This window comes from Echinops telfairi, unplaced genomic scaffold (assembly GCF_000313985.2).
Source record: "Echinops telfairi isolate 266 unplaced genomic scaffold, ASM31398v2 ScPeMD7_23;HRSCAF=83, whole genome shotgun sequence".
NCBI lineage: Eukaryota > Metazoa > Chordata > Mammalia > Afrosoricida > Tenrecidae > Echinops > Echinops telfairi.
This window is the reverse complement of record NW_022103920.1, coordinates 27866901-27887829: the sequence shown is the minus strand read 5'-3', so window position 1 is coordinate 27887829 and position 20929 is coordinate 27866901. Positions and strand designations below refer to the sequence as shown.

Here is a 20929-nt window from a genome sequence, read left to right as displayed (position 1 = left end):
GTCCTGGTGCTGGCACCCTAATCAACAAAGTGAACAAAGAGCCTCATTGAGGGATCTTGGGATGGAGAAAGAGGTGATACAGACTACGTGGTGGGACTACCAGCAAAGTTAAATCGAAATGTCATGCGGGAGATAGTCTTCTGTCACTCATGTGAAAGACATTTTGTTATTCCCTTCCACAAGAGGTGGAACTTGTTTTTGTTCTTCCCTCTGAGCTCCCGCTGGGCAGACTTGAAGCTGCTCTCCTTTCTGAAAGCCCAGTGCCGGTGGTGAGGCTCTGACTGCCACACAAGTTTCTCTCTGTAAGCTTTTAAAAATGCCAGCCAGTGACCCAGTGGCCTTTCTACCATAAAATCGGAAGGCCAATCCATTTTCCCTCTTCCTTATTTTCTTGGTTTCAAATAGATTTCTGATTGCCAATGGAAATAAACATCGGCGATTAGAAGGCAATCAAACTGTTGGTCTTTCTGGGTCAGTAGAGTTCCCAAGGGGGAACTCACCCCAGATGCAGCAGTTTTATGGGGTGGTTCATCATTATCTTTCTACCTGCAAGATATTTGGTAGTGTTTGCTAGTGACTGCATGCCCAGATGGAATGAAAATCAAACCCAAACCATGGAAAACCACTCTGAAGGCCTCTCCCCTCTTGGAAGTACGTGGCACGGCCTAGAGGCTCAGCGCTCTTCCCCTCCTGCCAATTCTCTAGCATCATTCAAGATGGATAGGACTTGTTGCCTCTCCAATTGCTTTAGTCCCTAAAATCCAAGTCATGGGAATGCTAACAGACTCCCACTTCCTTTACAATACTGTCACCACGACGGCCTTGTCTGAATTCGCAGTACTTCCGGGGGATAAGTGCTTTGCTTCTGGATGACCGGGAATGACCACTGCACAATTCATGTTGTATGTCACTCATCCTTTGTTCCTCCCATCAGCTATGCAGTCAGGCTTATTCATGTCCAGCAGCCAGTCACCCACCCAGACATCAGCATATTTGAAAGTCACCAGAATGAGAATTTTGGTTTTGCTAAATATGTTGGTCTGGGTTGACTAGACTAGAGAAACAAATCCAGGACACTAATATATATATGAGAAAGCTTATCCAGGACACTAATATATATATGAGAAAGCTTTATATCAAAGAACTGTACATGGAGAAAACATCCCAGCCCAGTCCAGATCAAGTCCATAAGTCCAATATTATCCCATATATCCAATACCAATCTATAAATTCCTCTTTAGACTCACTCAACACATGCAATGACACCTAATGCAGGAAGATCACAGGCCAGTGGGTGAAACGGCGTGGGTCTTCATGTGGCTCCTGCAGCTCCAGTACTCTGGCTCTATCAGCGTAGCTCCATGTGGCTTGTCCACAGGAATGTCTTGCAGAAAGTGTGTGTCCCGCCTCCAGGGAGGAAGACAGAAGTTCCTAGACTCCTCAGGAGAAGGCCATGCCACACCAAGGTCTCATTGGCTATGACCTGATTGACAGGCTAGATTCCACCCCTTTGCAACTTGACAGATCATGCAACTGCCACATCAAATATTCCAAAATTGACACTGACAGTTGATTTCTGTATAGATATATAAAACCCAGCTGTATTGATGGATCGTTCACATCACTTGAAGTGTACATTTAGTGGGTTTTAGTATATCTAAATGTGTAACTATCACCACAATTTTAGGACACTTTCATCACCCCAAAAGAAAATCTGTATACATTACCGGTCACTCCCGATTTCTCCTCACCTCCTCTCTGTCTCTAGGCTTAGGAAACCACGAATGCATATCTGTCTTCAAAGATTTGTCTATTCTCAACATTTCATATAAGGCAGTCATCCAATATGTTGTCTTTGTGACTGGCTTCTTTGACTTAGCATCATGTTTTCACTATTCATGTTGTGGCATGTGTCAGTATTTCATTCTTTTTAGTAAAAATATTCAGTTGATATGGACATACCACATGTTGATTATCCATTTAGCATTTGATAGATATTTGGGTTGTTTCTACCTTTTGCCTATTTATGAATACTGCTGCCATGAACGTTTTTGTATATGCTTTTGTGTGGGCATATGTTTTCATTTTATTTCTCTAGGCATGGAATTTGCTACCCTGAACTGGGTCATCTGATGGGTCACTGTAGGTCCCATTATTTAAGGAAGTGACAGATGGCTTAAAAAATGACTATGCCATTTAGATTTCTACCAGCAGTGTATGAAGGTTCTCATTTCTCCACATCTTTGCCAACATGGTTGTTTTCTTTTTTTGACTGTAGGAGTGAAGTGGTATCTCAGGGTGGATTTGATTTCCACTCCCCTAATAGCTAATGATGTTCAACTTGCAATGTGCTTAATGGTTGTTTGCATATCTTCTTTAGTGAAATGTTTATTCAGAGTCTTTGCCAGTTCTTAATTGAGTTGTTTTTCTTTGTATTATTATCTTATAGGAGTTAGTTATATATTCTAAACACAAATCTCTGATCAGAATATGATTTGCAATTTTTTCTCTCTCATCCTTGATGTTGTCTTTTAAAAACATAAAGGTTTTAAATTTTGATGATGTCTTTTTATCTTTGTTAATTAGTTGCTTGGGCTTTTTGTGGCATTCTAAGTGTACATTATTTTTAAAATAAGTTCTACTGTCACAAACTAGATTCAAAGGTAGACTTTGGCAGTTGTGTAATGATGTAGTCATCCTCTAATTTGTGATCTGATGTAGTCATCCTTCTTTTTTTAATAAGCTCATTTTCACGTAGCAAGTTAGTCTTTGGGACCTAGCCATGTCAGTGAGCGAGGAGTCAGTATCTAATGATGTGTGCTTTTCTCTTCAATTAAAAAGAACCTTCTTTTTTCCTCCAAGGAATACAGATTCGTTGTTAAGCATTAGAGGAAAAAAAAAAGAATCAAAAAGGGAAATATTTTCCCAGAAATTTTCTTAATATGTGTATATTTCCATTGGGCTGACATTTAAAAGTATTACATAACATGGGTAGATTTTTCTACTTAATGCTTGTATTATTTAGGTATGATGTTAACAAAGAAATTTGTTTGTGTTGGGATGGTTTTATAGTCTCCTGACTGTTTTTCAGAATTGGTTTGCAGTCTTTTGTTTGACATCAGATAATTAGCTTTCCAGACCTTTTGTAACTAAATTAGTGACCACTTCACTGATGCTTACTAATTTAGAGAAAGAAAAAGAACTACTACAATTTGGTTGGGAAAATTAGAGCCTCATGAATAGCAACTCAAACAGTCTTTATACAAAAGCATGTAAATCTCAAAATTGACCCTCTTGACAGAAATGGTTATTCCTTATAACTTCACCAATTTACAAAGATGCAGCAAACACTTAGCTAAATACTGTCTGGACTCAGAGAAGTGGAGACCTCCCATCTTACTCTGATCTTGACACTGGGAGCTTGGGTTCCATTTTTGACACCTACAACATTTATGTGGGACTTTTGAGGGCCAGGGATGACTTCTTTTTAAAGTGTTATTTTGACTAAAATTTATTGAGAAAAATAATATGAATATAGGATAACATCAAAACTAAGTTGATAAAGCAATAACTTTCAAACTTTATTTATATTAGTATTATTTTTTATTCCTTATAGAGACTCGATATTTCTGGTCTTACTTATGTCCATCCTCCTCATCACAGCCGTTTCTGAAAATAACTAAAGCAAATTGATAGAAATATGATCAGGACGTAGGAATATGTTATTACAATCTGTCCAAATGATTCCTCCCTTTTTTCCCTGAGCCTTGCCCACAATATTTTACTTAGACTACCCAGATTATGAAAGCTACTGAAATTCATGGTAAATATACTGGATGACAGTGAGGGATCGGGCAACATTTTGTGTTGTCAACCTGTAATTGTTACGAGTTGGAGCTGACTCAGGGACAACTAACCAAACTACGTTCATCGCTGTGGAGTTAAGTTCCAACTCACAGTGCCCCTGGAGGCGGAGTAGAACTTTCCCATAGGGTTTATAATTCTGAAACTTCAAAAACAATTATTGATTTATTTTTTCCTATACCTTCTTCAGAAGCAGACTGCCACATCTCTTTCCTGTGGAGCGGCTGATGGGTCTCACACACCAACCTTGTGGTGTCATCAGAGCTCCTTTGACAGCGGATAGCAATACCATACTGGATGACTAGGCACTCTTTAGAGTATTTACAATTCTGTACACAAAATAGTTCAGAGTAATATATATAACATCTGAGAAATCTTGTTTCCTGCTCAGGGAACAATGCCGCAGAAACTGTTGTGATGTTGACCACAGTTTACAAGGAATGCACTATGGGAAAAACTCAAGTGTATGTGTGCTTTTCTCATTTCAAAAAAGATGAAATGTCAATTGATGACAAACTTCATTCTGGATGCCTGTCAGTTTCCCGAATGGATGAAAATGTAGACTCAACGTAGTGCATTTGGAGTTCGTTCCACCAGGTCAGACTGTTAATCAAGCTTTCTATTTAGAGGCTCTCAAGATCGTGTAACAGTGCGCAACAAAAAAGGCCTGGTTTCTGGCAGACAGGGGACTGGTTTTGTCGTTACAACAATGCACCTGCTCACGCAGCCCTCTCAGTGCGCCAGTTTTTGGCAAAAAAGGCATGCCTTTCTTGAGCCATCCACCTGACTCACTTGACCTGGCTCCATTCAACTCCCTTTTGTTTCCACAAATGCAGAGGGACATGAAAGGATAGTGATTTGGTGATGTAGAAGAAGTGAAGAAAAAAACAAGAGCGGTTTTGTCAGCCATCCAAACAGATGAGTTTGAAAAATGTTTCCAAGAATGGGATCGCAGATTTGACAAACGTATTAAGTATAATGGAGAGTACTTTGAAGGTGACAAGATTGTCTTGTAAAAAAAATTTAAATACATAGCTATGAAAAACAATTCTGTTTTTTTTGGGGGGTGCCCCTCATATTCACTGAGCTCTTTGAGTATTAATTTTTTCATACAAAAAGGAAAAAGATGATTATTCTTTGATTGTATTAGTTAGGCAGTATTTGGGAGAAGTTTAATGAAGCCTGTGGGTTCATTTTTTACTTCATTTCATTTGCCTAGTTAAAGAAAAATTATTGTTCAATCAATTGGAAGCATGATTTCTTGATGCAAACAAAATTATTTTGAACTAAATAGATCCGATACTTGACCTTCACATTCCGTTCCAACAGATGAAAATGTCAGATGTCTCTGTCGGATTAATAAAACACCAAATGTCAAAAATCATAAGCTTTAATTGTGTTTAATTGGTTTTTAAAGAAGGATATTTTTCATTAAAAAAAAATCAAAGCTTTGCTAAAGGCTATAATTGGCAAACTGATTTCACTCTAAGGAATTACAAACCACTCCACACAAAATTCGGAAGTTTGTGCTAAAAATGCAAATTAATTTGGTTTTGTGTTTCTGTAAGAGGGGACTTCTAAAAGTTCATGGAAAAATTCCATTATCTTTTGAGTTCATTTTAAATTCTGTCCAGGTTTTGAAGCTCCTTATATACTGTAGGGGTCTCTGCCTGCTAATATGGAAGCTGGAGCTTGTAGTCATGCATAGTTCACGAAGTGTCTCTTTTTCTTTCTTTTTATTCCTAACACTGACCTGAGACCTGAGTGAGGATGATGTTCCATTTAATGTGATTGGCCTTCCTACAGAGAGTGGGGGCATTAGTGGGTCCCTGGTAGCATTCTCTCCTCCATGCTGGAGACCCAGGTGTGCTTCCCAGCCAGTGCTCCTCGTGCACGGGGTGGCCTGCCAGTGAGGCTTAGGCATCGTTGTCTAATCCTAGCCATCTCCTATTGCCCCAATTTTACTTTTCAGTTTTCATGTTGGGGAGCGTTAGGGGGAGCGTTAGGGAGGGGGAGCGTTAGGGGATCATCCCAGGTGATGCCCACTGTAGACAGTGCCCAGTCATACCACTTTTCTACGGGGCCACACTGGCCTCACTTCTCTTCATTATTGTTCTCCAGAGAAATTTTTCTATAGTCCAGACTTGGCAATGAAGGTGAACCCTAATATTCGCCCTTTTGCCACGGTTGAAGGGCTTCGTTAAAATACAAAGAAAGTACAAATATCATAGAAAAATGTGACCAATTACCAACTCCCCCCAAACCGAAACCACTGCCACTGAGTAGATTCCAACTCATAGAAACCCCATAGGACAGAGTGGAAATGCTCCCCGGGGATTCTGCGACTGCAAATCTTTTTGGGATTGGATAGTCTCAGCTTTCTTGTACCCAGCAGTTGGTGGGCTTGAACTATTGACCTTTCAGACCAAGGCTTCACCCACTGTGCCACTGAAATTTCTCTAGTGAGGGATAATTTGTGGAGCACATGCCAGGAGCCATCTGGAGAAGCTGGAAACAAAGGAATTGCAAACCCTTAGGGCAGCGGTTCTCCACTTGTGGGTCGCAATCCCTTTGGAGGTCGAATGACCCTTTCACAGGGTCGCCTAAACCATATTTCCGATGGTCTTAGGAACTGAGACACCACTCCTCTATCTGTCTCCTGGCGGGTCCGCCCACATGCAGATACGCCCACATATCGGGGTCACCACAACATGAGGACCTGTATTAAAGGGTCTTGGCATTAGGAAGGTTGAGAACCACTGCTTTAGGGGAACAGCTATCGTCATCTTTGTCCTACAGAGATACCATGAGTTTGAAAGTCTGGAGAAGCTGGGGGATCGAGGAACAGCGAATATAATCCAGGACCCTATACAGCCTTCTCCTGAAATAATGTCAAAATATGTATATTGTCAAAATATGTATATTTGGCATAGCGTCTCACCTTTCTTTCCTGAATGGTTTGCTAGAGTATTTTTCATATTATGAGTTTATCCTGACTCTCAGACACCATGAAATTACTCCCTTTTGATATTTGGTGGTTTAAGGTGCATTTTGATACACGTATCTTGATGACACCCAGCTTTAAAATTGTCTCAGCAAAAAAGCTGCTGCGGGGAAAAAGCTTAAGTTTTGTAACCACCAAGTCCAGATTCATTTCCTTTTCAACTAAGTACCTGAACTTCTACCTGAGAAGACTCTTATTGTCTTAGATTTAATGCAGATATTTCTTTCCATGCATAAGTTCGTTCTCTGCTTCTTGCTCTTTAGATTCTCTTACATCCACGACGATTATTGTATTTATCGGTCATGGTTTTATGTATTTGAAAATAATCAGAATAGTTTGCTTAATTATTTTCCGTTCCATTTTCAGTAGTTCCACAAAGCGTTACTCTTTTGAAGCCTAAATGAAGCCCTGGTGGGGTAGTGGTTATATGTTGGGCTGCAGTCCTCTTGATCAGCAGTTCAAAACCAGCAACAGCTCCACGGGAGAAAGACTGGGCTTTCTACGTCTGTAACAGTTACCCTCTCAGAAACCCACCAAGGGTCGCTATGGTCAGCATTGACTTGATGGCAGTGGGTGAGAAGGCAGGAGGGTCTGCTGCTGGGTGAGGAGACAAAATCTAAAACAATGGTGGCCCCTCAGCCTCAAGTAACTGATTCTGGCACAGTGATGAATCAACACTGCAAATTAGCCATCACACTCCGCAGTCAGTGTGCAGCTTATTGTTGGATACTTTTGCTACGTACAGTAAGTACTTAATGGAATTATGTGAGGGCTTGATAAGTATCTGTCTTCACAGATAATGTTGAAATAATAAAGCTGGGCGTCAGCAATGTGCCATGAGCTCATAGTATCTGGTTACCTTTGGGTAGTTTCTCTCTTTTTTTAATCCATAGCCCTGGTGCTGTTGTGGTTACACATTGGGCTGCTAACTGCAGGGTCAGTAGTTCACAACCACCACTTTATACTTAAAGGCTGTCTGCTCCTGTAAAGTGTTAGGGTCTCTGAAATATGTGGGGGGTAGTTCTACTCTGTCCAATAGGGTTGCTGTGAGTCGGATCAACTTGATGGCAATGAGTTTGGTTTTGAGATTTATAACTAATATACTCTTAAACTTATTTTTCATTCCCCCTGGGAAGGATGGCATGCTCATTCTTGATCCTTTTGACAAGGTTGGAGTCACATTTATTTAGAGTTGTTGCTGTTTTGTGCAGGCGTGTCCTGTGAGATATTGAGCCAGTCTTGATGTAGGTGACTTACTTTATTCTCCTGTTTATGGATCCATCACTTCCCAGAAGGTAGAAAGATTGGAAATGGTATTTAGATTCCAAACCTATATTGGGAACCAAGTCAAGTGAATATTTATTTTTATCTTTCTTCTCTTTATTTCAGCTGGACCAGACCAATTTTGCGCAAAGGGTACAGGCAGCGCCTGGAACTATCAGACATATACCAAATTCCATCTGTGGATTCTGCTGACAATCTCTCTGAAAAACTGGAAAGGTATGTCCAGGCCTATTGTTGATTCACTGCACAGAGAAATTTAATTCTGAACCATGTAGAGAATACAAAACTAACATCAGAAGACTTACTTCTTAGTATGGTATATTTAAAAACAAGAACATCTTTTCTTTTTGCTTCTGAAATACTAACATGAATATAAATGTACTTTTTGAGAAATCTTTTGGTAGTGACTGCTGGACACCAGTGACAAGTAAAAATCTCATTATTTTGAAAATCTCTTAAAATGTACAATGCATAATCACTACACCACCAGGTCACCCTAAGTTAGAATTGATTGTGATGCCTCTTTAATAGGCATTATCTCCTCCCAACCATTCAGGGAGGAAAGCACCATTATCTGTGTCTCACAAAAGAGGAAATTGAAGCTTAGAGAAATGACATAATTTTCCAGTTAATGGATGGACACAGTGGCTTCAACATTGAGTTCAAACATAGGAACGAGTATTAGTCTGGTGCAAGAGTGGGCAGTGTTTCCTTCTGTTGGACATAGTGTCCCCACTAGACGGCATCCGATGACAAAAACAATAATGAATTATAGAGCCATGGCTCTAACCTTGGGAAATGCCCCCTGGCTTCAAATTTTGTAACCACCGGGTCCCAAAGGTCCCCAGGCTGAAGTATGTCGGCGCATCCAGTGCAGTTTGGAGCAGTAGGGCTGATTCCTCTACATACACTATTGTGCAGATCACATGCCACTTCATAGTTATAGCGTAGACAACAATGTCATAATATACAGTTTCTTGCCTTTTGCATCAGCTTTGGCGTTTGGAACGCCCACTGCCCCTGATACACTGCCCCGGGAATACAACACCCACTCTTGCTGCTCACGCCTTCCTTCAGGCTACATATTGTTTGAGTCCCAAAGGTAAAACAAAACAAAACAAAACTAGTCTTGCCTCCCCTCAGGCCGCTGACTCATTCTTTCATTTTTAAAATTCATAGCCAACATTTTTCTGCTGGTGTCTCTGCTTGTTCACCTTTCATTTATTTATCTGGTCCTGAGATCTTACATGTTCTTAAAACTACATTGGTCAGAGTTTTCACAGACTTTTAAAAAATTACCAAATAAAATGACATCTTCTTACTTGGCTTCCATGTTGACCACTTTCTCCCCATGGTGAAATAACATTTTTGGCTTATGTATCATCTCCCATTCCTGGTTTACCCATATGCTCAATCTTCTTTAAAAATAGCAGTTACTGTCAGGCTCCATACTTACTTTTTACTCTACGGTAAGTCAGCAGAATGGCATGGATCAGAGGCAAGCTTATGACCATGGGGGGTGGGGTTAGTGGTCAAGGTAGAGGATAGGTAGAGAGTTGGGATAGATAATTAGGCATTATAATCGATTCCACCTTACCTGGTGACGTTGTGAGTATCCATTTGGCTGCTAACCATAAGGTCAATAGTTCAAAACCACCAGCTGCTCCTCGGGAGAAGGGTGAGGCTTTCTACACCCATAAAAAGTTCCAGTCTTGGAAACTCACACAGGGGCAGTTCTACCCTGTCTTACAGGGTCACGCTGAGTCCACATTCCCTCGATGGCAGTGAGTGAGAAGGTGTGTCAGAACAGAGCTGGGCTCCAGAGGTTTGCAATGGCCACTATTTTAGAAGGGGGTCGGCAGGTATTTTTGTTCTGATGTACTTACGGTAGACTCAAACCTCCAACCTTTGGTTAGCAGCCAAGTCTTTTGCTTCCGGGGCAAGCTAAGGTCATTGTGCTGAGACTGCCAAGCTTGCCTTTGAATTTCAGTTGTGTATTCCTCCTTTAGAATAACTTAGAACCTTGGTGACTCATGAGAGATTGATAGTAATAGGAATGAAAGCCCTGGATGAAATGAAAGCTTTTATCCAATTTCATAGTCCTCACTGGTAGTTTATGAAATTTCTATCTCTGCACCTTTACAAATTGAAATGGTGGTAACATTAGGGGAATTTTATCCCTTTAGAAAGAGAAAGGAGTCGTATCAACTGATGAGCCTGTAGGTTTTATAGGGAAGCACAGAGTTTACTAGATTTCAGGAACGGCCTCTTTTTCACGGACCCTCTACTTTACCAAGCATGTTGTCCTTTCCAGGGACCGGTCTCTCCCGATAGCATGTCCAAAGTACGTGAGACGAAGTCTTGCCATCCTTACTGCTAAGGGGAATTCTGGCTTTACTTCTGAATAGATTTGTTTATTGTTCTGGCAATCCATGGTCCTTGCAATATTTTTTGCCATCATCATAATTCTTCGAACTTCCTTATTCAGTGTCCAACTTTCACACGCATAGGGGACAATTAAAAATACTCTGGCTTGGGGCAGGTGTAACCTAGCCATCAAAGTGGGGACTTGCTTGACAATCCTTTAAAGAGGTCTTGTGCAGCAGATTTACCCAATGAAATGCATAGTTTGATCTCCTACCTGCTGTTTCCATTAGCATTGATTGTGGATGCAGTTTCAGTATTTTCCCCATTTATCGTGATATTACCTACTGGTCCAGTTGTGAGGATTTTGGTTTTCTTTACATTGAGTTGTCATCCATATTGCAGGCTGTAGTCCTTGACCTTCATCCGCAAGTACTTCAAGTCCTTCTCACTTTCCCCCAGCAAAATTGTGTCCCCAGCATATCATAAGTTGTTAATAAGCTTTCTGCCAATCCTGATAGAGGAAGCGTTCTTCACATAGTCCAGCTACTCGGATTATTTGCTCGATATACAGATTAAATAGATAGTGAGAGGATGCTACTTTAACCCGCATCTTTTCTGATTTTTGACCATTCAATATCTCTTATTATGCTTGAATGACTGTCCTTTGATCGCTGTTCAGATTCCACAAGAGCACAGTGAAGTGTTCTTGAATTCCCATTCTACTCAGTGCTGTCTATAGCTTGTCATAATCCACATATATAGTATTTTTGAACATTGCATAGTCAATACAATACAAGTAAACATTTTTTTCTGGTATTCTCTGATTTAACCCAAGGTGCAACTGACATCAGCAACAATATCCCTCATGCATCGACTTCTTCCAAATTTGAATTTCTCGCAGTTTCCTATTGATATACTGCTACAACCTTTGCTTCACATGGCATTAATGATATTGTTTGATAATTTGCATATTCTTTAGAATGGGCAGGAACACGTGTCTCTTCCAGTCAGTTTGCCAGGTAACTGACTTCCAAATTTCTGGTCATAGACTAGTGAGTGTTCCAGTGCTTCATCATTCAGTTGGTATTCCACCAATTCCTGGACCCTTATTTGCTTATTTGTAACTAATTCCTTCCGTGCATCTTGAACTTCTTCCTTTAGCACTATTGATTTGTGCTCATGTGCTATCTCATGAACCGATTGAGTATCGACTAGTTCTTTTTGGTACAGTGACTTTGTGTATTGTTTCATCTTCTTTTGATGCTTTCTGCGTTATTCAATATTTTTTCTATAGAATGTTTCAATATTGCAACTGGAAGCTTGAATTTTTCTTTCTCCTTTTTTCTTCAGTTTAAAACATGCTGAGTATTCTTCTATTTTGGTTTTCTAACTGTAGATCATGGCACATCTCATTATAATATTTTACTTTGTCTTCTTGAGCTGCCTTTTGAAATTTTCTGTTCAGCTTTTTGACTTCATTATTACTTCCATTTGCCTTACCTACTCTATGATTAAGAGCAAGTGTCCGAGTCTTCTGACATCCACTGAAATCTTTTCTTTTTTTTCTGTCCTTTTAATGACTTTTGCTTTCTTCGTGGGTGCTGTTTTTGATGTCCTATCACAACTCATTGGGTCTTCTGTTATTATGTTCAAGGCATCAAATTTATTCTTGAGATATTCTTAAAATTCAGGTGGGATATATTTAAGGTTGTATTTTGCCTCTTTTGGACCTTTTGAAAGTTTCTTCAATGTCAATCTGAACTTATATGCGAGCAATTAATGGTCTCTTCCATAATCAGCTCCTGGCCTTGGCTGCTGATATTGAGCTTCTCATCACACATTCTATATGGAGAAGTTTACATGTATACTTGCCTTTTGTGTTGTTGAAAAGGGTATTTGTGAGGAAGTCATTGGTCTTGCAAAATTTTAGCATGCGCGCTCCAGCTTCCTGTCTGTCTATCATAAGGTCCATATTTTCCAGATACTCTTTCTTCTGTGATTTTTAATTTTGCATTCTAATCACCAATAATTATCAACACATCTTGATTGCATATTTGATCAATTTCAGACTGGAGAAGTTAGTAGAATGCTTTATTTCTTCTTCACTAGCCTTAGTTGGTATGCTGATTTGAATAATAGTTGCATTTACTTTGCTTGTTTGTGTGTGTGTGTGTGTGTGTGTGTGTGTGTGTAGATGTTATCCTATCACAGACAGCCTTGTACTTCAAGATAGATTTTGAAATGTCCTTTTGGACAAGACATGCACCACAATTCCTCTTGAATCCATCATTACTGGCATAGTAAACCATATGATTGCCCATTTCTTCTCACTAATGCTTAGGACCTTGATCTTAAGGTGATCCATCTCACTTTTTGATAACTTCCAAGTTTTCTTAACTTATACTTCATACATCCCAAGTGCCAATTACTAATAAATGTTTTCAGCTCTCTCTTCTCAATTTGAGTCCTGTTCCTTTAGTGGGTGCATTTCCAGAAAGCTGTACTCCAGCCAAGTCATTATGGTTGACTCTACTTTGAGAGTTGGGAGAAAGACGAGGCTTTCAAGTCCCACAAAGAGTGACAGTCTTGGAAACCCACAGGCGCAGTTCTACCCTGTCTTGTGGGGTCACTATGCTCACAATGGACTTGAGGGCACTGTGAGTTGGTCTCTTGACGTTGAGAGTGCAATCTTGTTTTGAGTGCCTTCTGACCTGAATGCCTCCCTCACCTTCTGGCCCTAGGTCGGACAACGTTAGCTTGCTGTTCCCAAGGTGTTTAGTGTCTGACAATGCTCCACTCCCACTCATAAAGTTTTCAAGTCACTAATTCCTCAGAAGTGGTAAATTGCATGGATGTGGACGCATCTGATCTTCTCTATTGCCATAAGGCGGGTCAAACATGCTTTGTCCTCCATCACGTTTTACCCTATTTTGACACCAAGCATTCCTCTCATGGCATGCTACTTCAATGTTTTTCAATTGTTTTGTCGCAAGAGCCACATAGAACTCCCAGGGGATATCCATGAAAGTCAATAGGTTACTACAAGTCAGGATCAGTAAACGATAAGGATACAGCCACTGGTCCACAACAGCACCTCACCTCAGCCAGAAGCCAAGACTCTCCTTGGTCCTCAGCCTCCCAGCCATGCGCTTCCTTGGCTGCTGCATCAGTGGGCCTGGAAGCCAGTCGCCCTGCCGCTCTGCCCCACAGCTCCATAGCTTGAGGCTAGATGGGGAAAAGGTTCTCTGTCGTCTTGGTCCTGCCCCTAGGAGTCTCTCTGCCACAGTTTCTGGCGCATCTGTCTCAGTGGTCTTTGCCTGTTTAGACCGGGGTCTTAGATATGCTCTTCCAAAGGGTCGTGAGATTTCTCCTTGTGTCCCGTATGTCTCATACCCTGAGGAGGCTTTGATGGAAGTGTAGTTGTTGTCTTTTTGCTGACTAAATCCAAGAAAAAACCCCAAAGCACAGTGTCTGATGTGCCATCCTCTAGTAAAGTAGTTCTAAAGATACCCACAAGGAAACAGGGGGTGTGACTTGACTCACATCCTCTACTTAGGTCAAGATTTAACCCCGCCTTAACTTTACATTTGGGAGAGAACGGCCTCTAAAAGAATTATAAGACACCATGGAAGGAAGTATGGCCAGAAGGGCTCTGTTAACTGACTATAACTCACTAATCCTCCTTTGAAACCTGTGCTTCGTCTGGAAGCTCTGTTGAAATCTGTTCAGCTTGGGTGACCTTGCTGGTATGGGAAATACCAGCAACATAAATTCGAGCATCACAGCAACATACAAGCCACCACTGTATGACAACCTGACAGACAAGAGGTGAAGTTTGAGTTCATTTTCCTTCTTTGTTCCAAATATAGCAATGTGTATTTGTCAGAACCACAGGTTATTTGGTAACTCTTTTCATTGCTCTTAAGAAGCCTGGCATTTAAAAAACATACAGTGTCGCTTTTCCATGAAACCAGCCCTCCACAGAATAATATATGAGGGGGCACAAAAAAAAAACACTCAGAAAAAAGCTCTGCTTGGCAGCGTTTTCATGGTTGTCGTACACATTTTCCCGGCTAGGCAAGCATCACGCAAGTTGCTCTGAGTTAGTACATCCTTTGGCATTGCCTGGGAAGGTTCTCTGTGGTCACAGTGAATTGTTTTCGTGAAAGCAGTTTCGCTCGAACCTAGTTTTTTTGATGGCCAATTTCAGAGCATAGCGTGCAGCTGTGAAATTTTGTTTCCTGCTCAGGGAAAAATGCCCCAGAAACTCCTGCGATGTTGAACACAGCTTACAAGGACAGCACTACGGGAAAAACTCAAGTATATGAATGTTTGTCTTATTTCAAAAAGTTGAAATGTTGGATGACAAACCTTGTTCTGGATGTCTGTCAACTTCCCAAATGGATGAAAATGTTGACAAAATTCAAACACCTGGGCTCAAAGACCAATGATGGAAAAGGACCATGAAGAGCTAGGGAAGGTCTCTGGACTATCTTGGAGCTCAATTCAGTGAGTTGTAATGGAAGATTTGGGAATGAGAAGGGTCACTGAGAAATTTGTGCCTCGGGCTCTGACTCACCAGGAGAAAGAGCATCAACTGGAAACATGACCTGCTTTGAAAGAACAACTTTGAAGTCACCCAGACTCTTTTCCAAGATCATTGCTGGTGACAAGACATGGTACTATTTTTACAACCCCCAAAACAAACATCAAGCCAGTGGAAGAAACTATCATTTCCTTGCCCCTAAAAAGCTTGTCAAGTGAAATCAAATATCAAGATGATGCTCATTTGTTTTTTTGATGTGAGGCGGATAGTGCATTTGGAGTTCCTTCTACCAGGTCAGACTGCTAATTAAGCTTTCTCTTTAGAGGTTCTGAAAAGATTGTGTTATAGTGTGTGACAGAAAAGGCCTGGTTTGTGTCAGACAGGGGACTGGTTTTGCCACCACAACAATGCACCTGCTCATGCAACCATTTCAGTGTGCCAGTTTTTGGGGAAAAACAAAGCAAAACAAACAAACAACCAAACAAACAAACAAAAACAAGCCAGCATGCCTCCCTTGCTTCACGTACCTGACTCACATGACCTGGCTCTGTGCAACTTCTTTTTGTTTCTGAGAATGAAGAGGGACATGAAAGGAAAGCGGTTTGATGACAGAGAAGAGGTGAAGAAAAAAATGAGGGAGGTGCTGTCAACTATCCAAACAGATGGGTTTGAAAAATGTTTCCAATAATAGAATTGCAGATTTGACAAATCTATGAAGTGTCATGGAGAGTACTTTGAAGGTGACAAGGTTGTTTTATAAAAAAAAAAAATTATATACGTAGATTTGGGGGAGGGATAAATAAAAATATAATTCCATTTTGAGGGGGTACCCCATTCCATGGCTGGGCACGCCATTCTGCCAAATATGCGACTCAGTCATTGGTAGTGCCAGGTCTCCAGAGCTTCTGGCTCTTCAGTCACCTGCGTTCCTTTCCTTGCATATACCTGAGTGAATCACGCTATGTTAAGGGAAACAGAACAACTCATATATTTGCACAAGCAACTTATGGTCTCATTTTTTATTCTTTTGCAGAGAATGGGACAGAGAGCTGGCTTCAAAGAAAAATCCCACACTCATTAATGCCCTTCGACGATGTTTTTTCGGGAGATTTATGTTCTATGGAATCTTGCTCTATTTAGGGGTAAGGATCTTGTTTATGAATGGGTATGGATTTAGTAATTATATTGGCATATATTTTTTACGAGTCTAGAAGTTGTAGAGGCATCTCGGAGGAGCCCTGGTGGTGCTGTGCTAAGTACCGTTTGGCTGGTAATGAAAATGTCCGTTATTCAAACCCATCAGCCATTCCGGAGGAGGAAAGACCTGGTGATAGGCTGTGGTTAGGATTACAGCCATGGAAGAGCTATGGAGCAGTCTGACTGTCCTCTGGAGAGTAGGGGGAAAAAGATGAGGCTTTCTATCCCTGTAAAGGGATGCAGTCACAGAAACCCACAGAGGCAGTTCTACCTAGTCCTTTAGGGTTGGAATTGACTAGATGACAATGAGTTTGGAGATTTTTTTTTGTAAATCCAAGTAACTTTTATGAGGGCGAGAAGTTTTCGTTTTCACAGGTATAACATTCAGGTTGAGGTTTAAACATTCGTGGAGAGGGAGTATTGGATAATTTGCTTAGGAGGGAGAATAAAACCACAGAACAACAAAGGATTACACAAGAACTCAAGTGAATGTAGCTTCCGTAAGAGTCGCAAGTAAATTGCAATAGAGATGTATCTTCGAATAGCACCCGAAATCCACAATTTCTCTCTGCTCACCCTCCTGTGTGCTCCGGAATACTGGCCTATGGGACTGTACCAACTAGCTTACTTGCTTACTGGCTTTCCTTTGGATTTGGTGAATGGAGAATAAAAGTAGGAAAGTGAAGATATGGGGGTAAAGGGGCAATATTTGTTGTTCTAGTTTTTTCTTCTCAGTGTTGCCTCAGGTAAGCTTCATTGATGACTTAAGATGAGGCATCCCTCCAGCATAGTTTTATCAACCTTATGGTTCTAATTATAGCCAAATCTTATCATGCTTTCAGACATAGGTCTAAAATAATTAAGCTTTTGGTTGACTACATCTTGTCCACACCATGTACTTAGTTCTACATGAAATTATTCTGAAAATGAGGTGTTGATGGGATCAGGTATCAGGCATCAAAGACCCACAACAAAACAAACAAATAAAAAGCATATCCATAGGAATTAGGGGGAGGGCAGAGTGGAGACCCAAAGCCCATGAGTAGTCAATTGGACACCCCCTGTCAGAAGGGCCGCAAGGAAGAGAGGAGCCAGTCAGGGTGCAGTATAGCACCAACAAAACACACAACCTTCCTCTAGTTCTTTAATGCTTCTTCTCCCTCCCACCCTCCTTCTATCATGACCCCAGTTCTATCTTACAAATCTGGCTAGACCAGAACATGTATACTGGTACAGATAAGAGCTCACAACACAGGGGATCCATAGCAGATAAACCCCTCAAGACCAATAAGGGGAGCAGCAATAATAGGAGGGCAAGGGAGGGGGGAAAGGGGGAACCGATCACAATGATCGACGTAAGGACAGCAGAAAAGTGGGTGAAATGAGACAGCAGTTGGTGTGAGACAGGAAAAAATTAAGTATCAAGGGAACATGGGGGCGGGAGTAGGAAAAATGAGGAGCTGATGTCAGGGGCTCAAGTAAAAAGAAAATGTTTTGAAAAAGATGATGATAACAAATGTACAGATGTGTTTGACATAATGGACATATGTATGGATTGTGATAAAAGCTGTAAGAGCCCCCAATAAAATTGAAAAAACAAAACAAAACAAAAACAGAACAAAACCAAATTGACTGCCATTGAGTTGATACTGACTCACAGTGACCCTGTAGGACAGAGTAGAACGGCCCCTGTGAGTTTCCGAGTCTGTAACTATTTATGGGAGTAGAAAGCCCTGTGTTTTCCTGGGGAGCAGCAGCTGGTGACCTTGAACTGCAAATTTTAAGAATCGCAGCCCAATTACTAACCACAATCTCATCAGGGCACACTCGCAGCTCTGAGCATGGGCCGAGCAACAGCAGATTATGATCGCTTGGGGCTTATGGAAAAAAGAGACTCTCAAGCCCTGCTCTCACTCACTCAGCACCATGTACTTGGGATCTACTCATAGCAAGTCTATAGGACAGTGGCTCTCAACCCGTGGGTCACGACCCCTTTGGGGGTTGAACGAACCTTTCACAGGGGTCGCCTAAGAAAACACATATTTCCCATGGTCTTAGGAACCGAGACACTGCTTCTCTATCCATTTCCAGGAGGGTTCGCCCACATGCAGATATGCCCACATATGAGTACCCGGCATGAAGACTGTTACCCATGGTACACCATGCTTCAAGACAAAATTTCATTTATTTGTCATTAGAAATAAATATTTCACACTATATAATTACACATTGTTTTTGTGATTCATCCCTATGCTTTAATTATGTTCAATTTGTAACAACGAAAATCTATCCTGCATATCAGATACTTACATTATGATTCATTACAGTAGCAAAGTTACAGTTATAAAGTAGCAAGGAAAATAATTTTATGGTTGGGGATCACCACAACATGAGGAACTATATTAAAGGGTCGCGCGGCATGAGGAAGGTTGAGAACCACTGATCTAGGAGAAAGTAAAGCTGCACAGTTGGTTTTCCAGGCTGAAAATCTTAATGTGAATATTCAGAGTTTTGCCTTCTCTTTTTCCCTCTAGGAGAGGTTGGTAGCTTTGAACCATGGTTTGCAGTGCAATGCACAGGCCTCGGGAGTGCATTCGCTCCACCCTAAAAGAACTGAATGTATTTTTTGAGTTATAACGCCATGATTCACATTGACCTTATTGATTAAGGTCCATTTTTATAGAGATTTTTTAATGGACATTTGGAATCCACTTGATGGCGTACAACAGCAGCAGGGTCTTATAGTGTCCAGATATAAAGGATGAATTTAATTCTGAACGTTAAGAAACCACCTAAAACGCTAGTCTCCGTATGTGGAAATGCTTTGGACACTAAGATGGCCTGGGTAACAGGTGGCAATGTGCTTCAGTAAAATTAATTGTTTGTTTAAAAACCTTAATTTCTGTTATGATTCCAAATCACATTATCGTACTAGTACATGAGATTACCAATGCCTTTATTTTTCTGTATTCAACAAGAGAATGACAGGAGGCAAAATCAGAAGCTAAATTAAGTCCAATTCGGCCAATTACAAATATGAATGTTTGTAGTATTTTTGAGGTTATCAGTTCATGCTGAATCATTTGAAGGGAAAATGGCAAACATTTAAAATTTGAAGGAGAGATATTCTGGCAATATCGTTTCCTGTTTCCTGCACCTAGATCACTGTGAAGAGAGTTCCCTGGCTAAAAACTTCAGACTTTATGATGTTTAAGTACACTTCAGGTCTTCCCCAGCTGTTGTTAAAAGTGATCTTGATGCTTCCAAAATATCAGAGTATGATTTTGAATACTTGGTTATAATTTTTAAGGAGAAGTAACAATTTGAAAATTTATCTAGGTTTCAAATAAAGACTGTGCACAACTGTGGTGCCTCTGGGAGTTAGTGGTGCCACAGTGCCTCTGAGAGAAATGCCATCCACATGGCATTGCTTTTGTTTTTTCTTTCTATTTTAATATTTTAGGTTTTCTTCCTTTTTAAAGATCATTTTATTGGGGGCTCTTCTAGCAATCCATACATCAATTTTATCAAGCATATTTGTACATACGTTGCCATCATTATTTTCTAAACATTTACTTTCTATTTGAGCCATTGGTATCAGCTCCTCCCCCTCCCATTCTTGTGATCCCTTGATAAATTATAAATTATTATTTTCATATCTTACACTGACCACTGTCTCCCTTCCCCCTTGGTTTCTATTGTTCATCCCCCTCAGCGGGGTGGGGGTTATGTATTGATCATGGCAATCAGTTTCTCCTTCCTCCCCTCCTCTCCCCCACTCCTTACCCCTACTTCCTCGTATCACTACTCCCATTTCTGTTCTTAAGGGGTTTACATGACCTGCATTTTGTGTGCCATGAGCTCTTATCTGCACTAGTGTTCTTGTCTAGCCTGAAGTAGAAGGCAGGACTGGGGTCATGATAGTGGGGGGTGAGGAAGCCTCAAGGAACCAGAGGAATATCGTGTGTTTCATCAGTGCTATACTGAGCCCTGTTTGACACAGCATTGCATTAAGAACAGTAATTCATGTACACCAAGGAAAAAAACACTTAAAAATGTATGCTGGTCAATGTGACTACTGTGAGATTCAGAATGTTTTAAAATGCTCTTGATAATCTCCTGGTAGAAATTATTCTGGCTTTTGATATGATAATGGCTCTCTCTCTCTCCCTCATGATATATTGAATATACCATAGATGACCAGAAGAATAAGCAAATGTTTCTTGAAAGAAGTACAGCCAGAATGTTCCTTTGAAGTGAGTTTTATGAAACGTTGTCTCACTTACTTTGGTCATGTTAAAAGGAGATAGCGTGTTTCTAGAGAAGGCTAACATGTGACAAAGAGAAAGATGCTCAACGAGAGGACTGCAACACTGGGTTAAATATAGCAACATTGTGAGGGTGGCACAGGAGCGGGCCGTGTTTCCTTCACAAAGATTCATTATGAGTTATAACGGACTGTATGGCCCCTAACAACTACATTATATTCAAGGTTAAACACGAAGCCCTTGATTGGGATCCGTACAGGATTGCAGGATTAGGAAGGTTTTACAGGATTTGTTCAGAGGTCCTCTGACCATTTTATTTGGGGTATGAGTCAAGATCCTGAGCGTTAGTACCTTGGTGTACTTTAAGAACACACCCACGTAAGTCCCCGGGTTTGGGGG

At 40.8% G+C, this 20929-nt stretch overlaps 1 protein-coding gene across 1 annotated transcript in view; it reads left to right on the top strand.

Annotated features, from left to right (window-relative positions):
* Positions 1–20929, top strand: part of CFTR (CF transmembrane conductance regulator) — a 180504-nt gene that overhangs the window by 23476 nt on the left and 136099 nt on the right. Inside the window, exons 2-3 of the mRNA XM_045288937.1 lie at positions 8258–8368; positions 16099–16207. Of these exons, the coding sequence (XP_045144872.1) occupies positions 8258–8368; positions 16099–16207 (220 nt within the window). The remainder of the gene's footprint in view (positions 1–8257; positions 8369–16098; positions 16208–20929) is intronic.